This window comes from Dendrobates tinctorius, unplaced genomic scaffold (genome assembly GCF_039654945.1).
Source record: "Dendrobates tinctorius isolate UK_male_01 unplaced genomic scaffold, ASM3965494v1 ptg000174l, whole genome shotgun sequence".
Classification (NCBI taxonomy): domain Eukaryota; kingdom Metazoa; phylum Chordata; class Amphibia; order Anura; family Dendrobatidae; genus Dendrobates; species Dendrobates tinctorius.
This window is the reverse complement of record NW_027361841.1, coordinates 13,151,118-13,173,578: the sequence shown is the minus strand read 5'-3', so window position 1 is coordinate 13,173,578 and position 22,461 is coordinate 13,151,118. Positions and strand designations below refer to the sequence as shown.

The window sequence follows — 22,461 nt, the reverse complement described above, 5'->3', positions numbered from 1 at the left end:
GTGTGAGTATGAGAAACGGAGTGAGAGAAAGGAACGTATGTGGAGTGAAAGAGTGAGTGGACATGAGTGGAGGTGAAAGGTGAGAGGAGTGTGTGTTGAGGCGGTGTGGTGTGTTGAGGGTTAACATGGCAAGAGGTGTTAACGACGTCGGCGAAATCTCGCGAGATTTCGCCGACGCCATCTTGCATTCGTGAAATTGCGTCATTTACCTCACGTCGACTTGCTGTGCGGACGCTTGGCATTGCCTGTACCACCATAACTACTGCTGCCTTGGTCCTATGCCTGTTTACTGCCGGTGTCTAATTACTGGACCAATTTGCCTGTACTGCCATAACTATTGCTACCTTGCTACTCTGCCGGTGTCTAATTACAGGGCCAATTTGCCTATACCGCCATAACTACTGCTGCATTGCTCCTCTGCCGGTGTCTATTTACAGGGCCAATTAGCCTCTACCGCCATAACTACTGCTGCCTTTGTCCTCTGCCAGTGTCTAATTACAGGGCCAATTTGCCTCTACCGCCATAACTACTGCTGCCTTTGTCCTCTGCCAGTGTCTAATTACAGGGCCAATTTGCCTCTACCGCCATAACTACTGCTGCTTTGGTCATCTGCCTGTTTACTGCCGGTGTCTAATTACAAGGCCAATTTGCCTCTACCGCCATAACTACTACTGCCTTGCTCCTCTGCTGGTGTCTAATTACAGGGCTAATTTGCCTCTACCGCCATAACTACTGCTGCCTTGCTCCTCTGCTGGTGTCTAATTACAGGGCTAATTTGCCTCTACCGCCATAACTACTGCTGCATTGCTCCTCTGCCGGTGTCTAATTACAGGGCTAATTTGCCTCTACCGCCATAACTACTGCTGCATTGCTCCTCTGCCGGTGTCTAATTACAGGGCCAATTTGCCTCTACCGCCCTAACTACTGCTGCCTTGCTCCTCTGCCGGTGTCTAATTACAGGACTAATTTGCCTCTACCGCCATAACTACTGCTGCATTGCTCCTCTGCCGGTGTCTAATTACAGGGCAAATTTGCCTCTACCGCCATAACTACTGCTGCCTTGTTCCTCTGCCGGTGTCTAATTACAGGGCCAATTTGCCTCTACCGCCATAACTACTGCTGCCTTGCTCCTCTGCCAGTGTCTAACTACAGGGCCAATTTGCCACTACCACTTCATAACTACTGCTGGGCAATTACAGGGTCAATTAGTATCTGTTTACTCTACAATACTCCAGGACGCCTTCTTCACTGCCAGATAACTGTCAAATAGACTCCTTTACCTGTGCCAACATGAGTCATAACAAAAAGTATGCCAATGCCAGTGAAAGGAAAGCAGCTTTAGCACTACGACAAAAACAACGCCGTGCTAATGAGACTCCTGAGGAAAAACACCATCGCCTTGAGAAGATTAAGGCTTATAAATGCCGTCGCCTCACACACGAATCCCCTAACTCTAAATACATAAGATTGGCTGAAGAAGCCACTGCACGCCGTCACCGCCGACAACAGACGGCCTCTTCCTCATCATTATTATTAGACTCACAACAGGATGCTTCCACATCAGCATGTGGAACAATTTACTGCTACACTTCATCCCATATGCCGTTCACTGACATAACTAATCAGCAATCTGTTTCTGCCCTATCAATACCACCATTAGTCAATACCAACGCACAGTTTCTTCACATACAAGCTGCAGTTAGCCCGCAGAAAGTGCAACCAAGACAAATATACGTTGGTCTCAAAACTAGGCGCACCCCATCGGTTGGACATGCACTTCTACTACAACCTCACATTTTCACTAATGATGAAAATAGTATTACCGAACACAGCTGTTTTGACATGACCCATGTATGTGAGCATTGCGAAGCTTTGCATTTTGTAGCAGAGATACCTTCTGATAACAACTTTACGCTCTGCTGTCAGAAGGGTAAAGTCCATGTACCCATACTACAATATCCTGATGTCTTTACACGTTTGCTGAAAGGGCAAGGTGAATTTAGCAAAAATTTCATGGATAATATTCGAAGTATTAACAGTTCCTTTGCTTTTGCCTCCATGGGTGCAAATATTTCACCACCTCCTGGATAGGGCCCATACTGTTTCCGCATACATGGCCAGATCTATCATAGAACTGGAACACTACATCCCTCAGATGACCAGCAACGTGCATTTGCCCAACTTTACATTCTCGATACCACTACCGCAAACGAACAACGCTTACGATGTAAAGAAAATCAAAAATGTCATCCTACATTGATGAACATTATTGCCCTTCAAATCCAAACTATTAATCCTTTTGTGGAAGCTTATCAAATGTTACGTGATGTGGAAGAACAAGAAAAAATTAAATCTCTACAAAACGGAACTGTCATGCCAAACATCACTATGGCTATTAAACAAGATCGTACTCAAGACACTCCACGCTACAATAATCCCACTGTCAGTGAAGTAGCAGTCGTGTTTCAAAATGACAATGGTGAGCCACCTTTCAATAGAGACATATTAATTCATTTAAAACCTGATCCCCATAACCCTTTAGCTCCAAAAACACAACAAATTAGTATTCTCCATAGCAATTTGGATGCCCTCCTCTATCCAATATTTTTCCCTTATGGAGACCAAGGATGGCATGATGGACTCAAACAGCAAGGCAAAAGTTCGAGGAGGATCACTCAACTCCAATACTATTGCTATATGTTATCTGTCAGAAATTACTTTAATCCACTCCTCAATGGTGGTAAGCTAACACAGCAATATTTAGTAGATGCTTATGTCAAAATCGAAGCTAATCGCCTACATTACATCCGCAAACACCAAAAAGAATTAAAAGTGGAGGATTACTGCCTCCTTCAAGAACATCTACTCAAAAAATCGGTTCAAAAGGGCATCCCTATTGGGAAAACCATCATTTTACCATCTTCTTTTGAAGGCAGTCCAAGAAACATGCAGCAGCGCTACCAGGATGCTATGGCTATTGTTACAAAGTATGGTCGACCAGATCTATTTATCACCATGACATGTAATCCTAAGTGGAATGAGATTACTACACATTTAGAACCGTGGCAGCGTGTTGAACACAGACCAGACTTGGTTGCACGTGTCTTTAGAATTAAACTGGAATCCCTCTTAAAAGACATTAGCAGTGGATTATTTGGAAACGTCACTGCAATGGTCCATGTCATTGAATTTCAGAAGCGTGGTCTCCCACACGCTCATATTTTAATTATTCTTGACAGCCTGTCTAAATTACGGACTGAGGCGGACATAGACAATATAGTCTGGGCTGAAATACCTGATGAAACAATCTACCCTCAGCTCCATAACATTGTTCTTCAACACATGATTCATGGTCCCTGTGGAGAACACAATCCTAATTCTCCTTGTATGGATCTTGGAAAGTGTAGCAAAGGTTTCCCAAAACAAAACCAACCATATACCATCAAAGAAAAGGATGGCTATCCCACTTACCGCAGACCCATTGGCAAAACATATGAACACCATTCTAAGACGATTGACAATTCATGGGTAGTTCCATATAACCCATTTTTACTCACCAAATACAAGTGCCATATTAATGTAGAAATATGTGCTTCCATTCAAAGTGTAAAATATTTATTTAAATACGTTTACAAAGGACATGACAAAGCCAACCTTGAAATTTCCCAAAATAACATCCAACATGATGAAACACACCAATTTACGGATACCAGATATGTGCACCTGAGGCTGCATGGCGGATATTTGCTTTTCCTTTCCATGTTAACCCTCAACACACACACTCCACTCACCTTTCACCATCTCCACTCACGTCCACTCACTCTTTCACTCCACATACGACCCTTTCTCTCACTCAGTCTCTCATACTCACGCCGTCATCGCCGCTGATCCAAGATCCCCGACATCATCTTCCGCCGGCGCCATCCTGGATCCAGACGTCCTCCACGCCGGCGACATGTTCTTGCGGCGACGCCATTTTGGATCGGCAAAATCCCGCGATAGTCAAGATGGCGTCGCCGCAAGAACATGTCGCCGGCGAGGACGACGTCGGGATCCAAAATGGCGTCGGCGAAAACTCGCGAGATTTCGTCGACGCCATTTTGGATCCCGACGTTGTCCACGCCGGCGACATGTTCTTCCGGCGACGCCATCTTGACTCTCGCGGGATTTCACGATACTCAAGATGGCGTCGCCGCAAGAACATGTCGCCGGCGTGGACAACGTCTGGATCCAGGATGGCGCCGGCGGAAAAAGATGTCGGGGATCGTGGAGCAGCGGCGATGACGGCGTGAGTATGAGAGACGGAGTGAGAGAAGGGGTCGTATGTGGAGTGAAAGAGTGAGTGGAGATGGTGAAAGGTGAGAGGAGTGTGTGTTGAGGAGTGTGTGTGTTGAGGGTTAACATGGCAAGAGGTGTGATGCTATCGCATCCTCCCGATGCGATAGCATCGGGCCATAATCTAGTTAAATATATAAAGCTCAATGTGTGTATGTATGTATGTATGTATGTATGTATGTATGTATGTCCGGGATTGGCATCCGCACTGTCGCAGCTACAGCCACAAAATTTGGCACAGTCACACGTCTGGACCCCGAGAGTGTCATAGGCTATGTTGTGAGGCGAAATTTTAACCGTGCGTGTTCCAATTCACCAAACAATTTTGCCCCTATCTACATAATGGGGAAAAAGTGTGTGTGTATCAAGCCCCGCCCATCATTATGATGTCATAATGGTTGCCATGGCGACGCTCATGTCATTATAGGTTGCAAGCCCCACCCTTCATTATGATGTCAATAGTTGCCATGGCGACGTTAATGTCATAATAGGTTGCAATGGCGAAGATCCTGTCACAATGGTTGTCATGGTCATGATGATGTCGTAATATGTTGCAATGGTGATGGTTATGGCATAACGGTTGCCATGGTGATGATGATGCCATAATGAGTATATGGGCACGGGACTATGGGATGGCGGATATGTATGATGGGTATATGGGCATGGGACTATGAGATGAAGGATGTGTGATTGGTATATGGGCACTCGACTATGGGATGGCGAATATGTATGATGGGTATATGGGCAAGGGACTATGGGATGGAGAATGTATGATGGGTATATAGGCATGGGACTATGGGATGGAGGATGTGTGATGGGTATATGGGCACTCGACTATGTGATGGTGGATATGTATGATGGGTATATGGGCATGGGACTATGGGATGGAGAATGTATGATGGGTATATGGGCATGGGACTATGGGATGGAGGATATGTCTGATGGGTATATGGGCAAGGGCCTATGGGATCGTGGATATGTATGATGGGTATATGGGCACGGGACTATGGGATGGAGCATAATTATAATTTGTTATAACTAACCACAGTTAGTTACTATACCCGGGCAGCGCCGGGCTCTTCAGCCAGTAAATATATAAAGCTCAATGTGGGTGTGTATGTATGAATGTATGCATGTCCGGGATTGGCATCCGCACCGTCGCAACTACAGCCACAAAATTTGGCACAGTCACACATCTGGACCCCAAGAGCATCATAGGCTATGTTGTGAGGTGAAATTTTAACCCCGTGCATTCCAATTCACCAAACAATTTTGCCCCTATCTACATAATAGGGAAAAAGTGTATATATATTAGCATCTGCACCGTTGTAGCTACAGCCATAAAAATTTGCACAGTCACACATCTGGACCCCGAGAGCGTCATAGGCTATGTTGTGAGGCAAAATTTTAACCCCACGTGTTCCAATTCACCAAACAATTTTGCCCCTATCTACATAATGGGGAAAAAGTGTATATATGTTGTACTAATAAATCTTTATTTTATGTAAAAAAGAAATAAAATTAAACAATAAAAGTACACATTTAGTATCACCGCTTCCATAACAACCTGCCCCATGAAAATCTCAAACTAGTTAACCTCTTCAGTTAACACTGTAAAAAAAAACTAAAAAAAACCGGGGTGAAAAATGATGCTTTTTCATGATACCGCAGAAAAAAAGTGCAGTAAGCTCAATCAAACAGAAGAATGTAAATAAAAATGGAATATTTGAAAATGTCATCTTTTCCCACAAAAAACAAGCCACCGTACAGGCCCTTCAGTGAAAAAAAAAAATTATAGCTCTCAGAATAAAGCAATGCAAAAATAAATATTTTATATAAAATAGTTTTTATTGTGTAAAAGCACCAAAACATTAAAAACTATATAAATGTGGTATAGCTATAATCATTCTGACCAGAGGAATAAAGCTGCCTTATTAATTTTACCACACGTGGAATGGCATTAAAAAAACAAGAAGAAAACAATTCCTGAATTGCTAGTTTTTGTCCATTCTGCCTCAGAATAGAAAGCGATCTAAAAATGTCAAGTGACCGAAAATGGTACCAATAAAAATGTCAACTCCTCCTGCAAAATACAAGCCCTTGCATGACTCTGTTGGCCAAAATAGAAAAATGATAGCTCTCAAAATATGGCATAAGAAAGTGTTTTTTACAATGTGAAAGCAGCTAAACAGAAAAAATGATATCAATCCGGTATCACTAAAATCGCACCGACCTGAATAATAAAGTCGGCTAATCATTTATACCGCATGAGGAATGGTTTAAAAAAATTAAAAAAAACAATTCTGCATCTGTCTCCCAAAGATCACAGTAAGGATCGGCGCGCATTTATCCTGCGCGAGGCAGAAGAAGGCACTGTGAACTCAGTCTGGCTTGCAATCCAGTGGTGTCCATCTTTTTAGGCATGTGCCAGTCAACTTCTAAAAACAACACCGCTGAACATAGGCCAGATGTAGTCCAGAGTATCTCTGCTACCACCTTATTGTTGTGAATTGGTCCCTTGTGGGTTTAATCTGAATCACGTCACTGGGAGATTGAGATGGAAACCCAGATATCCCATATGTTATGTAAAATGTTCCCAACAAAAGTTTCAAATCAATTCACAAAAAAATCAAGTCTCCACTCAGGTTGGTCATCTGCTTACAGAAATATAGGGGGCTTCCACATTAATGGTAGTGCAAAAACTCTGGAAAAGTGAAACGGTTCCTGCACTCCCAAAAGAAATTAAGCAAATTCTGCAGTTCCAAATCTAAATGCCCCCCTTCCTTCTGAGCCACAGTGTGCTTAAACCTCATTTAGCATATACATGTTTGGTATTTACAAGTCCATGTCTCCAGAGGCACAACAACATACTGGGAATTACAACATACTGGTGACTACAATGTACTAGGCACTACAATGGCAGCTTGAAATTTTAACTTGTCTACATCTACTGCTGCTTGTTTCTGAAAAACATCCATGGAGTCAAAATCATCACTACACCGGTAGAAAATTTCACAAAGGAGTATAATTTCCACAATAGTGTCATTTTAGTCTTCCAGCACTTAGGCTGGTTTCACATTCGCGTTAAAGCAACGCTGCACCGTTAAGCCCCGCCCCGATCCGGCTCCCTGCCCGCCCCATCCGGGATCACCGCCTACTTTCGCATTTGCACGCATGCGATCGGCGCACCCTATCTTTAGCATAGGGTGCGCAGATCATGCGCTGCCAGTGTGAAAGTAGCGTGCTGCGCACTTTTGACGGTGCGCCGTGCGCGCCGAAATGCAGCATGTTGCATTTCGGCGCGCACGGCGCACCGTCAAAAGTGCGCAGCACGCTACTTTCACACTGGAAGCGCATGATCTGCGCACCCTATGATAAAGATAGGGTGCGCCGATCGCATGCGTGCAAATGCAAAAGTAGGCGGTGATCCCGGATGGGGCGGGCAGGGAGCCGGATCGGGGCGGGGCTTAACGACGCAGGGCGCAGCGTTGTTTTAACGCGAATGTGAAACCAGCCTTAGGGGCTATGTATATATGGCATCCACAAACTATTGTAGGAAAATCTGCACTCCAGAAGACAAATAGTGCGCTGTCCCTCAAAGATCTTGCCGTATGGCTAAGCAGCACTGTTCAGTCACATATGGGGTATTTCTACATTCAGTAGAAATTGTGGGACAAATTTTGGTGCCATTTTTACCTATTTCTCCATGAAAAAATGTAAAATATGGCTCTAAAACCAAACTTTTGTGGTTAAAATGTAATTATTTTTTTCTTCACTGCCCAATAGTATAAAATTTTGTGACACACTTGTGGACCCTAGATGAATTCATTCAGAGGTGTACTTTGTAAAATGGGGTCACTTATGGGGAGTTTGACTTTCCTGGAATCTCAGGGGCTCTCCCATTGGGTCATGGTACCCGCAAACCATAACAGTAAAATCTTCACAATAATATGGCGCTCCTTCCCTTCTGAGATTTGTACTTTGCCTGAAAAGAATTTCCTGATTACATGTAGGGTATTGGCGCACTCAGGAGGAATTTTTACAAAAAAATTGAGATTCATTTTTTCCTATTAGTCCTTAGAAAAATTAAAAACTTGGATCTAAAACAACACTTTAGTGGTAAAAATGTAATTATTCTTTCTTTACCACCCAATGGTATAAAATTCTGTGAGGCACATGTTGTGACAAGACAATATGATCACTGCACCTCCAGATGAATTAATTGGGGGGTGTAGTTTGTAAAATAGGGTGGGGGGAGTAAAATTGGGGGGAGGGGATTTCTGCTATTCTGGCTCTTCAGGGTCTCTGCCAAAAGGACATGCAACCCTCAAAGCATTTGAGCACAATTTTAACTCCAATATGGCCTTTCTTCCCTTCTGAGCTTTTCATTGTGCTCAAAAGTAGTTTTTGACCACATATGGGGTACAGGTGTACTCAGGAGAAATTGCACATTAAATTTTGGGGTCCATTTTGTCCTGCTATCCTTGTGAAAATGAAAAAAATATTGGAGCTAACACAACATTTTTGTGGGAAAAATGTATATTTTTAATTTTCACAGATAAACGTAAAATTCTGTGAAGCGCCTAGGGATTCAAGATGCTCACTACCCATCTAAACAAATTCACTGAGGGGTCTAGTTTCCTAAATGTGGTCTCTTGTGGGGTTTTTTCACTGTTTATGCACACCAGGGGCTTTTCAAAAGCAATATGACTGTCATGTCCGGTCCTGGTTCCATACCTCTGCGGGGTCCCCATCGGGACTCCCGTTCTGGGCTGGCCTTGCACCATCCTGCTGAAGCCCCAGCTCCTTCTCTCCCCACTGCTTCCTGGCGCGCTATCAGCAGGGCCCTGGGGAAAGTGATTAGGTCATGCACGCACGCATGCTCCCAGTCTCTTAGAGAGACAGCGTGCATTTTTCAAAAATGCCTTTAACCAATGGTGTGGTACTGACTACTATTTCTCTCCCTTCCGCCATAGGGAGGACGCCAGAGCAACAAGCATCTACTGTTGCTAGCTTCTGTTTCTGCTGTTGTTGTGCCTGTGCTTCTGCAGTGTTCTGCCAAGTACTCCACTTACACTGTTTATCTCCACAGACTGTCAGTTATCTGTTACCCGGCTGTCAGCTCCATCATACCTATTAAACTTGTTTATCCGTCTGTCCCACTGGGACAGACTCCATGTGTCCAGGGTCTAACTGGAGGTAGCACCGGTGTTCTCCAGACATCCCATTCTGACCATGTTTGAGAGGATTTACTACGGGTGTCTGGGGCTCACTTAGTCACGCCCCCTTTGGAGCCCCCAAACCATGATCCCAAGGTTCTACAGAAGTCGCAATAAAAAACGAATGTGAACTTCACCACCTGTGCCTCTGTTTCCTTTCGTTACAATGACACCTGCAGACAATTTCACTAAAGTCTGAGTAAGTTCCAAAATATCACTCCTTCCTGTCTGTGCCCTGCTGTGTACACAAACAGTAGTTTTCACCCACAAATCATGTATTGGCGTACTCAGAAGAAATAGCAGAACATATTTTGGCATCCGTTTTCTCCTGTTACCCTTGTGAAAATAAAATATTTGGGGCTAAAATAACATTTTTGAGGGAAAAATTAGATTTTTTTATTTTCACGGCTCTACGTTATAAACTTCTGTGAAACACCTGGGGGTTCAAGGTGCTCAGCACACATCTAGATACATTCCTTGAAAAATCTATTTTCCAAAATGGAGTCACTTGCGGGATGTTTCCACTGTTTAGGCACATCAAAGGCTCTCCAAATATGACATGGCATCCACTAATGACTCCAGTCAATTTTGTTCTCCAAATGTCCAATGGTGCTCCTTCGCTTCACTGCCCTGTCGTGCGCCCAAAGAGTAGTTTTCCCTCACATGTAGGGAATCAGCAAAAGTTCAAAGTCACTCCTCAAAGTCACTTTAAATGTGATATGGTCCTTAAAATAATGGTTTTGTAAATCTTGGAAAAATTAGAAATTACTGGTCAAATTTTAACCCTCCTCACTTGATGTCATGTAGACATTTTGTAAATGTTATTTATGAATTATTTCATGTGACATATCTCTGGTTTAAGGGCATAAAAATTAAAAGTTTGAAAATAGCAAAATTTTTGACAAATGTCTGGGTTTTTTTGCACAAATAAATGCAAATCTTATCAAATAAATTTTACCCCCATCAAGAAGTACAATATGTCTTGAAAAAATAATCTCAGAATCAGTGGGATCAATTGAAGAATTCTAGAGGAATTACCACATCAATTGAGAGTGGTCAGAATTATAAAACTTGGTCTGGTCACGAAGGTGAAAACACACTCTGGGGGTAAAGGAGTTAAAGGGGTTGTTCTGGCTTTTCACATAATCTCAGTACATATCTGGGCTGCAGAATTATGACAATAAGTAATTTACTTTCTGTCACTAGTTTGCACAGTTTTCTAGATATTCTGAACAGAACGTCCAAGGGGGGGTGTGTTATGGCATTTAAATGAGAACTGATTGTAACCTCCTACTCTACTCCAAACATGCCCTCTATAGCAACAACCCCACCCTCCATAGCTACAGGCCCTCCCCATCCACATGAAGAAGCCCTCATCACACAGTAACAAATCCTCCCCCTCTAGCAGCCTCACTGCAGAGAGCAGACCACCAAGCTGCTCCTCCCCCAGACACATGCTGAACAGTGATCTATGGAAAGTGAAACTAGTGAGGAGGGAAAATCATCCATAACACCCCCCCTTGGACGTTCTGTTCAGAATATCTAGAAAACTGTGCAAACTAGTGACAGAAAGTAAATTACTTATTGTCATAATTCTGCAGCCCAGATATGTACTGAAATTATGTGAAAAGCCCGGACAACCCCTTTAATTTTTATCTATTATTAATGTAGAGCAAGCAATTTTAATAATCTTTTAAATATACTTTATAAATGAAATATAAAAGAAAACCTTTCAAAAACCTTCTAGATGGTGTCCCCCTATGCTGTTTCTAAAACAAATCCATATTCAGTTTCACACACACTGAATACAACTTTTAAGGGTGGGGACAGAGCCTGAACAGCATGCACGCTCCAGGCTGAGTCCCTCACACTGTGCCAGTGCATCAGCAATCTACCTCAGTTTTTGGCACAGTGCACAAGCTCTGTCAGCTCTTGGTTGTCAGCACACAGCAACATCCCCTTCAGTGTTTAACACACAGCTCTGTTATGAATGGGTCACTGTGGAGGAAAAACCTAAACAAGCTAAGCCCCAGAAAAACCATAGAGGTTGGTAGCTATGCAGATTGCAGATCCCTGATCCTAACCACACAACTAGCAGCAGCCGTGGAGCGTACCTACGATGAACCTAGATGCCTCGTCATGGCCGGAGGACTAAATAAGCCTAAAGCAAGAAAAGGGGAAAACTAACTGCCCCAGAGCAGACCCCAAAGGAATAGACAGCCCCCACACATGTATTGACGATGAAACAAGATGAAAACACAAACATAGGCAGGAAAATAGGCTGAGCAAATGATGGGGCCCAAACTAACTGGAAAGGATAGGAAATGAAAGACACTGTCTGCAATCTGCCAAAAACCCTACAAAAATAATGTCCAACACTTCTGATAACAAAATTAACCCTGAAGTCACTAGACTTCTCCCACTATATCAGCACTCTGAAATATACTGAGGCAGAGCAAAAAGAGGCCAATCTAATAAGGGACAAAAAGCAAATTGGCAAATACAGATAAGAGTGGAAATTCAGCACAGCCCCAGCCGGGGCTGGCTGACCACACAAAAAACTGCATAGACCAACAAAATCAAGTGTGAACATTAGCAGAAAAACTTAGCTTGAGCTGACTGGAACAGAGCTGAGAGCCAAGATTTGACAGGCCAGAAGGAATCACCAGCACCAGAATAGGGCGTCGGCTGTCTTAAATCCAGTCAGATTCCTGAGATCCAATCATCATCCTCCTTATCAGGTGGCAAATCTCTACTGATTAAATCAGCCTTACTACCTCCTGTTACCACCAGAGGGAGCCTGGAAGGAGAACTCACAACTGGTAGACCAGAAAATGAACTCACAACACAGCTCCTTCTGTCCTGTCAGCTGGTTCATGTATGCCCAGTGACATTGGCACTTCTCAGTGTTATTGATGGTCTTGAGGCACTTATGATTGAATTTTCATCATTCACAGGCAACACAGGAACCAGCAGCTGACAGAAGAACATTGAGAGCTGCTGATGTCACTGAGCACACAAGTATCAGCTGACAGGGCAGAAGGAGGAGTGTGGTAAACACGGAGTTGAACTACTTGTGTAACTGAGCTCCTTCTGCTCTCAGCTGAATGTCTTGTGTGTCTGTGTGCTGTACACTGAAAAGTGCCGATGTCACTGAGCACATAGGACAATCAGCTGATAGGGCAGAGGAGATGTGTGCTGAAAACTAAAGGGCCTTTTACACTTAGCGAGATTGCTAGCGAACTCGCTTTGTGTGACACGTACCTGTGACCGGCCCCCCCGCTGGATAACGCTGATCGCACTCGAATGTCCTGGACCATAATTTCCTCGTTGGGGTCCCGCTGGCATGACTAGCAATGCATGGACGCAGGTGGAAGTCGTCATCATCACTGCGGTGTGACAGAAAGGAGCGACCGCCGATGGATCGCTTATCGCTGCTGCGTCGCTGGTGAGATCTGCCTGTTTGGCAGCTCACTAGCGACCATTTAGCGATGCACCAGCGATCCTGACCAGGTCGTATCATTGTCGGGATCGCTAAATGTAACAGGACCCTAACAGCTGAGAGATATCTTGGATTGTGTGACTGAGGTAACCTGCTTGTGCACTGACATATATTGCATGGGATCCAGCCAGGAGTGTCCACACTGTGTAGGCTCCGCCCCACCTTTGAGGCCGTATTCAGTGTGTGTGGAATTGAATACGGATTTTCTTCAGAAACAGCATAGAGGATATCTTCTAGAAGGTTTTGGAAAAGTTTTCTTTCAGATTTAATTTATAAGCCATATTTGATAGATTATTAAAATCACTTGCTCTACATTATTATTGAATAAGAATTAAAACGACAGTTACGCTTTAAGCATTTCCCTTTTTTAGGCAAATTATTTAACATTTTTGAAAATTCAGTTTGCAGAACATGTCAAAGCTTCAACACTAATATATCAGGACACAATAGGAATGGTGTTCTTATTCAGATATATTTCCAATATAATCAACACAAACCTGTGCTATAAGTATGTTTATGTGTGGATTGTACTGAGTTTTAGAACTGTAGTACCGTAAGTATGTTTGCCTTTCTAAGTGACAAAAAAAAGCTTAGAAGCATATATTTTTAATACATACTGAAATCATATTTAGCATGTGGGCTATATGTCTATGACTGTATTAGAGACTTACATTACGAAGTTGATCAAAAGCAAATTTGAAACCTTGCTTGTAGTCTGTGGTTCCTTTGGCAGTGATGTTATTGACAGCTTCTTTAAGAACCTTCTTATTTCGAACGTTTGCTTGAACAAGATGATGGAAACAGCTGACATCGTGAGCATTGCTGTTAAACTAAAGGAAGGAAATGAAAAAAATAAGGTTAATATAAGGAAGTTTTAATCTTATGGTAAGTTTGATTCTTCTAACAGAAAAAAAAACAATTCTGGAAGAAAATCAAAGAAAGCACAAGTTACATATCCGCCTGGCTCAATTCCCAATTAAAAAGCAATAAAGCTGCCATTGATGCTTCTAGATCCCATCTGTTTACCCTGTTGGATATTGATTTGTTGGTTATGCACACATATGTAGGGCAAATTCTTCTGTTAGGAGTAAAACTAAATCAGATACTGTAGAATAAATTAATAGAATAACAATGTTCAAGGCTTTTAGACCACACTGTTCTCATAATATAACTGATTGCATTCTTAAAAGATATGAAAGGTAATGTTTCTCCTTGTGGAGAGTGACATGCCAAGTCAAATACAAAGGTAACATCAACCCCATAAATATGAACACCACTTGCAAGGCAAATGGGAAGAGCTGGGCAAAGTGCCAGAATTGGCACATCTAATAGATGCACCTTTTCTGGGTTGCTATGGGCTGCTATTTTTAATCTGCATGGCCAATATCCATGGCCCCTTACCTGCCTGAGAATACTAACCTCCATTCAGCTGCCTGCTTTAACTTGGCTGTTTGTCAAAAATGGGGGGACTCCAAGCCATTTTTTTTAAATAATTTAAATAATTAAAAAAATTGGAGTGGGGACCCCTCTGTTCTTGATAAGCAGCCTTGCTGAAGCTGACCACTGAAGGTTGCAGCCCCCAGCCATGAGTAGTTTTACCTGGCTGGTTATCAAATATACAGAGGACCCTACACCATTTTTTAAATTAGTTATTTACAGCACATTGGCGCCGGCTAATGAATACTCCCATCAGCCGCTCCTGCTCTCGCTGATATTAGCAGCGGCAGGCATCAGCTGATGGGAGCAATTATACCTCTGATCACAGCTGCAGGCTCAAACTGTCATTTGACAGCATGGGAACCGCGGCTGTCTGACTGGCAGTGATGAAGTAGTGTTTGCTGCGCTTTCATGCATGTGTCAGGGCAACAAACACCCGGTGTTTGGGGGGGCTGAGTCCGAACAGTAACACAGAATTCCTGGTGAAGTCGTGTTTGGTGTCCATGCCTGAATAGTAGGTGTTTGGTACGGACGCCAAACTTTACTGTTTGAGTTCACCCAGTTGTAAAAATAACTTATTATTTCAGGGTTTAAATAGTTTTTTTAATCTGCGATATCTGTGTAAAACTAAGGGCGCTATTGGATCACAATGCACAGACTGGCCGCGTATCTCCTGACCCAAGCGTGACAGCTTCATATATTTCTATGAGACTGTCACGCTCAGGTCAGGAGATGTGCTGCCACTCTGTGCACTGTGATCCATCATCAAACCGATTATCATGGACATCTGAAAGAGCCCTAAATCTTGCAATTTTCACATTCGTCACTAGGCATAACATTAGACTCCTAATTCCTGTTGGACACATGGACATTAGCAGTAAGTAACAGTCTATGACCGAACGAGATTGTATTAAAGAATTTAATGACCATGCTCTAATCTGGGCAAAAGTCGTTGAGAAGGGAGGATGAGGTGAGCTGTGACCATCACCTACTGTGAATGGTGATTCCTATGTTGTTCACTTTTCTTTGTAATCCTGTCTGTGATGATAATACTGCTGTAAAGTCATCTGTACAGAACAGAAAGTGTAAGCCTAGTGGCTTGTATGAAAACTACAATATTTCTGATTTTTTATATAGTAATATCAAATATTGAAAATATTATAAAAAACACATTGAACATAAAAAATAATTTTAAATAATTTTTGATCACACATTCAATTAAAAAAATACATATCCTTTAAAAAGAACAAATTTCTATATTATATGTACAGCTTATAATTTTACTACACATCATGTGCTGCAATTTGTGGTTATATTTTATTTCAAACTTTCTATCTTCTTAAACTGCATACATGATAGGATAATAAATAATAATAATAATAGATAAAAGTTTGTAACATATACTAAATCCACTGAATTCGATTTCTGACCCACTTGAGGTAATAGCTTAAAAGGCAGTTATCACGTTGGGTATATATAACCTTGACATGACTCCATTAGTCAGCTATAGCAAAAACTATTCCAGCAATGTTAGTATTACAACTTCCAAACTGTATCTCACCAGCATAAAAGTTGATATATAACCTGCATGAAAACTGATCTCTGGAAACTATTCAGATGACCTGTTGGTAATATAAAAAGCGGTCAAGGCAGTTCACAGTTAAGTGCTTGAGACATCTGTTTGACCACCCAATTTCTCTATTTTACCTGGGCCCTAAAACCTTTTAAGGAAATAGAGTGAATAATAAACTCATTGTACAATTGAAATGATTGATGTTCTATATACATTTATGGTTCAAAACAATTGATTTACTGACTTCTACAAGTACACAACAAATAAAGCCTAGAGTGTAAAATAATTTAAAGTACATTTTTAAAATAGTATCGAAAATACAATTCAAACTTTGGCCACTTATAGAAATTATAAGGCAATCCTCCATAGGCCATTAATAGAAAGCACCAATAAGAGCTCCACAGGCAACTTATAAAAAGGACAAAGCAATCCTTCATAGGCCACTAATAGAAAGTAAAAAGCAGACCTCCACAAGCCACTAACAGAAAGTAAAAAGCAGACCTCCACAAGCCACTAATAGAAAGTACAAAGCAGACCTCCATAGGCCACTTATCGAAAGTACAAAGCAGACCTCCACAGGCCTGTAATAGATTGTACAAAGCAGTTCTCCTTAGGCCTCTTATAGAAAGTAAAGAGCAGATCTCCATAGGCCACTTATTGAAACTACAAATCAGACATCCACAGGCCCCTTATAGAAAGTACAAAGCAGACCTCCATAGGCCACTTATCAAAAGTACAAAGCAGACCTCCACAGGCTACTAATAGAAAGTACAAAGCAGATCTCCATAGGCCACATATCGAAAGTACAAAGCAGACCTCCACAGGCTACTAATAGAAAGTACAAAGCAGCCCTCCAATGGCCAATTATAGACAATGCAAAGCAGATCTACACAGGTCACATATGGAAAGCACAAAACAGACCTCCACAGGCCACTTATAGAAAGTACAAAGCAGATCTCCATAGGCCACATATAGATAGTACAAAGCAGACCTCCACAACCATTTATACAAAGTACAAAGCAGACCTCCAAAGGCCACTTATAGAATGTGCAAAACAGAACTCCACAGATTACTAAAAAAAAGTGCAAAGCAGACCTCCACAGGCCACTAAAAGAAAGTACAAAGCAGACTTCCACAGGCCACTAATTGAAAGTAGAAAGCAGACCTCCATGAGCCACTTATAGAATGTTCAAAGTAGACCTCCACAGGCCACTTATAGAAAGTACAAAGCAGTTCTCTACAGGCCTCTAACAGAAATAAAAATGTAAATCTCAGAGGGCACATATAGAAAGTACAAATTAGACCTCCAGAGGTCACTAATAGAAAGTACAAAGCAGATCTCCACATGCCACTAATAGAAAGCACAGCGCAGACTTCTACAGGCCACTTATTGGAAGTATGCAGCATATCTACAGAGGCCTCTTATTGAAGGTACAAAGATTTGCTTTACAGTGTTAGTATTACTAACTTAGTAACCATTCACATATTGCTGCTTAAGACCTATTTTGTGCTAGCAGGAGTGCATTACTGATCAGTGCAAGAAATAAATATTTAGTGACAAAGATTAATAATGAATCCCAATCAATGAGATTAGAAAATGTTTTCTGTTGTATCACAGCACAAGATCTGATCTCCTTAGCGCAGAGCATTTTGCTTTTAGACAATTTTACTATGTCCTTATGCAATAGGATTAAGTAAAGAAGGTATGCCACTCTTTGCATCTCTACAATTCACTTCAATATCTTAGTATATAGTTAGCTGTATATGATGGGTGCAGGGCCCCAACAATATCACTTCAGCAACAAAGCGTCTTTTTACTGACCTGATATATAAGAAAATAACATCCCCCATAGGGGAAAAATGCAGCAGCTGTCTGTTGCACACTATAGCAGACATCCAGCTGCATCAGTCAGAGGTGCTGGCGTCAATCCCGGCTGTTTAACCTCTTAGATGCTGCTGTCCATAGTGACTGAGGCATCTAGTTGGTTAACAACGTGTGCGGGCGTCCCATTTAGCCCATCGCCACCCTGAGATCATGATTGTGTGGTCCTGAGTGGTCCTGATATTTGCCATGGCAATTCACAGTAAAGCCCCCGTTACACATAGCGATATCGCTAGCAATATCCCTGTAACGTCACTGATTTTGTGACGTAGCACCGATATTGCTAGCGATATCGCTACAAGTGATACTTACCTCCGACCGGCTCCCCCGCTGGTCGCGCGAGAACGTCCTGGATCATTTCTTGTCGGGCGCTTCCTGCTGGGCTTCCTGTGGCGCCGAAGAGCGACGCGTGGACACGGGCGGGAGGACGTCAGGATCGCCGCGTCTGACAGGTAAGTAGCGATCCCTGACCGCTGCTATGTCACTGGTGAGATCTGCCAGTGTGGCAGCTCACTAGCGACCACTTAGCGATGCACCAGCGATCCATATCGTTGTCGGGATCGCTGGTGCATCGGTAAGTGTAACGGAACCCTAAGATAACAGCCTTAGAATCTGCCGACTATAGTGGCCTGTACAGAAGTTAGCAACATTTAGGTGGTAAAAATAATATTTTTCTTTCCTGTCATTTCACTTTGCATCAATTCCTGAAAAGCACCTGAATGGTGCAGGGCTACAATTTTGTTTCTGGTGTCCTTCAACAGCTCTATGGTCTTAACCACAGTGTAGTTTGGAGTGTGACTGTTTGAGGTTGTTGACAGGTGTCTTTTATACTGATAACAAGCTCAAACAGGTGCGATTACTACAGGTAATGAGTGAAGGACAGAGGAGCCTCTTAAAGAAGAAGTTATAGGTCTATGAGAGCCAGAAATCTTGCATGTTTTTAGGTGACCAAATACTTATTTTCCACCATAATTTGCAAAATAAATCTTGCCAAATCAGACAAAGTGATTTTTCTGGATTTGTATTCTCATTTTGACTCTCATAGTTGTGGTCTACCTATGATGTCAATTACCGGCCTCTCTTATCTTTTTAAGTTGGAGAACTTGAATAATTGATGGCTGACTAAATACTTTTTTCCCCACTGTATGCAAACTCACCAGTGAGAGGAGTCACCTGTCCAACGTGTCTTATTTTAATGACTGGACAGGTGCTTACATGTTCCTAAGCTCATGCCTCTTACTTTAGGAGTGGATGCAATATACTCCATATTAGAAGAAAGAACAAAAGAAACCATCCAGAAAAATTCTGGCACCAATAATTTAACTATTATTATACAATGAAAGAATACTGAACAACAAGGAAAAGTATAATTAGAAATACCAAAAGAAGCAAATAAATTTCCATTTTTGCACATGATAATGCTAAAAAATGTAAATAAACCCTCCCATTTGATGTCTAGAAATGTGGACTAATAGAAAAGTAAATCCCCCAACTTATATAAAGCATCAAATGAGAATAATATGAAATAATCACAAAATATATATAAATATCTATAGAATTTGTGGATAACAGATAAAGATTATATAAAGGGAGGGGGGACAAAAGTCCTTATATGTATAGCTGGTATTGACCAGTCTCCATGTTAGGAGACATGCGCCATAGGAATGTGTGATGCTATTTATCTCACACATTGAATTTTACTAGGCGCCTTTTTAAAATTGAACCAGCATATAAAAAGTCCACATTAGCAGCCATTTTTCCATGACCTGCAGTAATTCATCTTGAATTATTGCTTTGCTAGTGCAATGTCACATGGGTAATTTATATCAATTACTAAATAGCTGACCATATACATTTTAGCTAGACCAGAAATTAACTAAATGAGGTAAATGTTTTGCTTCGTTATCTGTAAATGTAAAACTCCCAAAGCAACTAATGTCAAAAGAACAGATAGATTGTAAGACAAGACACGGTAAACATCTCACATTATAAAGGAATTACAATGCGGACACTTTTGTAACCATATGTTGTTCATAATTTGGCATCAGTCTTCTAACCAATTACAGGGGTTGTCCAGGGACTAAAGTCCGCAATCATTTAATGTGACTGCAGATTTGTGAATTCTCAAAGCACGCACAGTGCATGCAGTCAGTATTCTCCAGTGGTGGTGCTGGGAGTGGGCAATCATATGACTGCAAGTAACCAATTTACATATTTCCAGCCACATTCCGACTAGACGTGTGCAGCCTTGCTCAATCCACTTGTATTTAGTCGACAATTGACCACATATATGCAAATCACATACTTGTGGTCACACACTCGCCAACTCCCAGCATTAGCACTGGAGAATCCTGACAGCGCAAACACCATATGCTGTAAGGATTCACAAGTCAGCCATTACATAGAGTGACTTCAGACTTTATCCACAACCCTGGAAAATCTTTTAAGGGTTCATCAAGACATCCATGGCTCTCAGTTTGATCACCGACAGCAATGCATTGATTGGTTCTGGGTCCCTAGACATGAGTGTGACAGCCTCATAGAGAAATACAGTCATGGCCGAAAGTGTTGGCATCCTTGAAATTGTTCCAGAAAATGAAGTATTTCTATCAGAAAATAAATGAAATTGAACTTTATGGACCTAGGTCTTTTTTCAATCTATTTAACTATCTAACTATGTTTTGTTATACACATTTAGTTTGTGTTTATTGGAACAACACAAAAAGAGAGAAAAAAAGGCAAATTGAACATCATTTCACACAAACCCCAAAAATGAGTTGGACAAAATTGTTGGCACCCACAACTTAATATTTGGTTGCTCACACTTTGGAATAAATAACTGCTATCAAATGCTTCTTATAACAGTCAACAACCTACTTACATCTCTCAGTTGGAATTTTTGACAACTCCTCTCTTGCTAACTGCTCCAGATCCCTCATATTTGAAGGGTTCCTTCTTCCAACAGCAATTTTAAAGATCTCTCCACAGGTGTTCAAAGGGATTTAGATCCAGACTCTTTGCTGGCCACTTCAGAACCCTAGAGCACTTTGTTTCCATTCATTTCTGGGGGCTTTTTAAAGTATGCTTCGGGTCGCTGCCCTGTTGGAATACCCCTGACCTAGGACGCAAATCCAGCTTTTTGACCCTGTGCACTACATTGCAACTTGAAATTCTTTGGTGATCTTCAGATCTCATGATGCCTTGCACACAGTCAAGGCACCCAGTGCAGAGGCAGCAAAACAACCCCAAAACTTGTTTGAACCTCCACCATATTTAACTGAAGGTATGGTGTTTTTATGTGTTTTTTGTAGGCCTCATTATATTTTCAGTAAGCAGTAGAATGTGATTTATTAAAAAGCTCTACCATGATCTCATCTGTCTTCCATGTGCTTTCCGAGAAGGATTTTGGCTTCCTTACATACATTTTAGCAAACTGCCACCTAACTTTTTTATGTCTTTGTTTCAGCAGTGAGGTCACAGCATTTCATTTCATTCAAATGTCGATGGATAGGTAGCGCTAACACTGATGCACCCTGACCCTGTAGGACAGCTTGAATTTCTTTGGAACTTGATTGGGGCTCCCTATCCACCATCCAGACTATCCTGCGTTGCAACATTTCATCAATTTTTGACTGCCATCCATGTCTAGTGAGATTAGCTGCAGTTCCATGGGTTGTAAACTTCTTGATTATGTGGACAAAGGAACATCAAGATCTCTGGAGATGGACTTGTAACCTTGAGATTGTTGATATTTTTCGCCAATTTTGGTTCTCAAGTCCTTGGACAGTCCTCTTCTCTTCTTTCACAGAACACACAATGCAAAGATTAAGTCAACTTCTTCCCTTTTTATCTGGTTTCAGGTGTGATTTTAATATTGACCACACCAATTACTTGCCAGAGATGAATTTAAATGAGCTTCACATGCTTGAAACAAAGTTGTTAATCCAACATTTTCGAAAGGGGCCATATATGGTTATAGGCCCATTTTTGAGGTTGTGTGTGGACCTCTAATTTCCTTTTTTTCTCAGTTTTTTTGTATTGGTCTATTATCCACAAATGAAATAAACGTGTGTATAACAAATCATGTGTAGTTGCAATAATTTCCTTTGAGAAATACTTAATTTTCTGGGACAATTTTAAGGGTGACTTTATGAAGCTGTGGCCAATCCATAATCAGACCGAGATCCACAGACATCTGCAAGTGACAAAAGGAATTTTAGCTGTTTCCAATCTGACATGCGTCAATTTATGTGGCAATAACTCTGGAATATTTCAACATAGACCAGTGATTTTGATACTGTTTTTTTTCTTGAAACATTGTATTTTACGTTAGGTGTAAATTTAGGTCGATATATTTTGTGTTTATGAAAATACTAGATGTGGGCCCGATGCTATCGCATCGGGAGGGCAGTGTCATCATGATGGGGGCAGCTCTGTGGCCCTGGTAGGTGGTGGTGTGATGTGTCACACGGCCACCATCTTTGTATACCTGAGTGTCCAAAGATGGCATCCA

General features: G+C 41.7%; 1 protein-coding gene across 4 annotated transcripts in view; it reads right to left on the bottom strand.

Annotated features, from left to right (window-relative positions):
• The window catches only part of CACNA2D1 (calcium voltage-gated channel auxiliary subunit alpha2delta 1), a 1,206,813-nt gene that overhangs the window by 321,055 nt on the left and 863,297 nt on the right, over nucleotides 1-22,461 (bottom strand). For all 4 annotated transcript variants that reach the window (XM_073551318.1, XM_073551320.1, XM_073551319.1 and 1 more), the window contains exon 11: nucleotides 13,728-13,886. In XM_073551318.1, coding sequence (XP_073407419.1) covers nucleotides 13,728-13,886 — 159 coding nt within the window. The remainder of the gene's footprint in view (nucleotides 1-13,727; nucleotides 13,887-22,461) is intronic.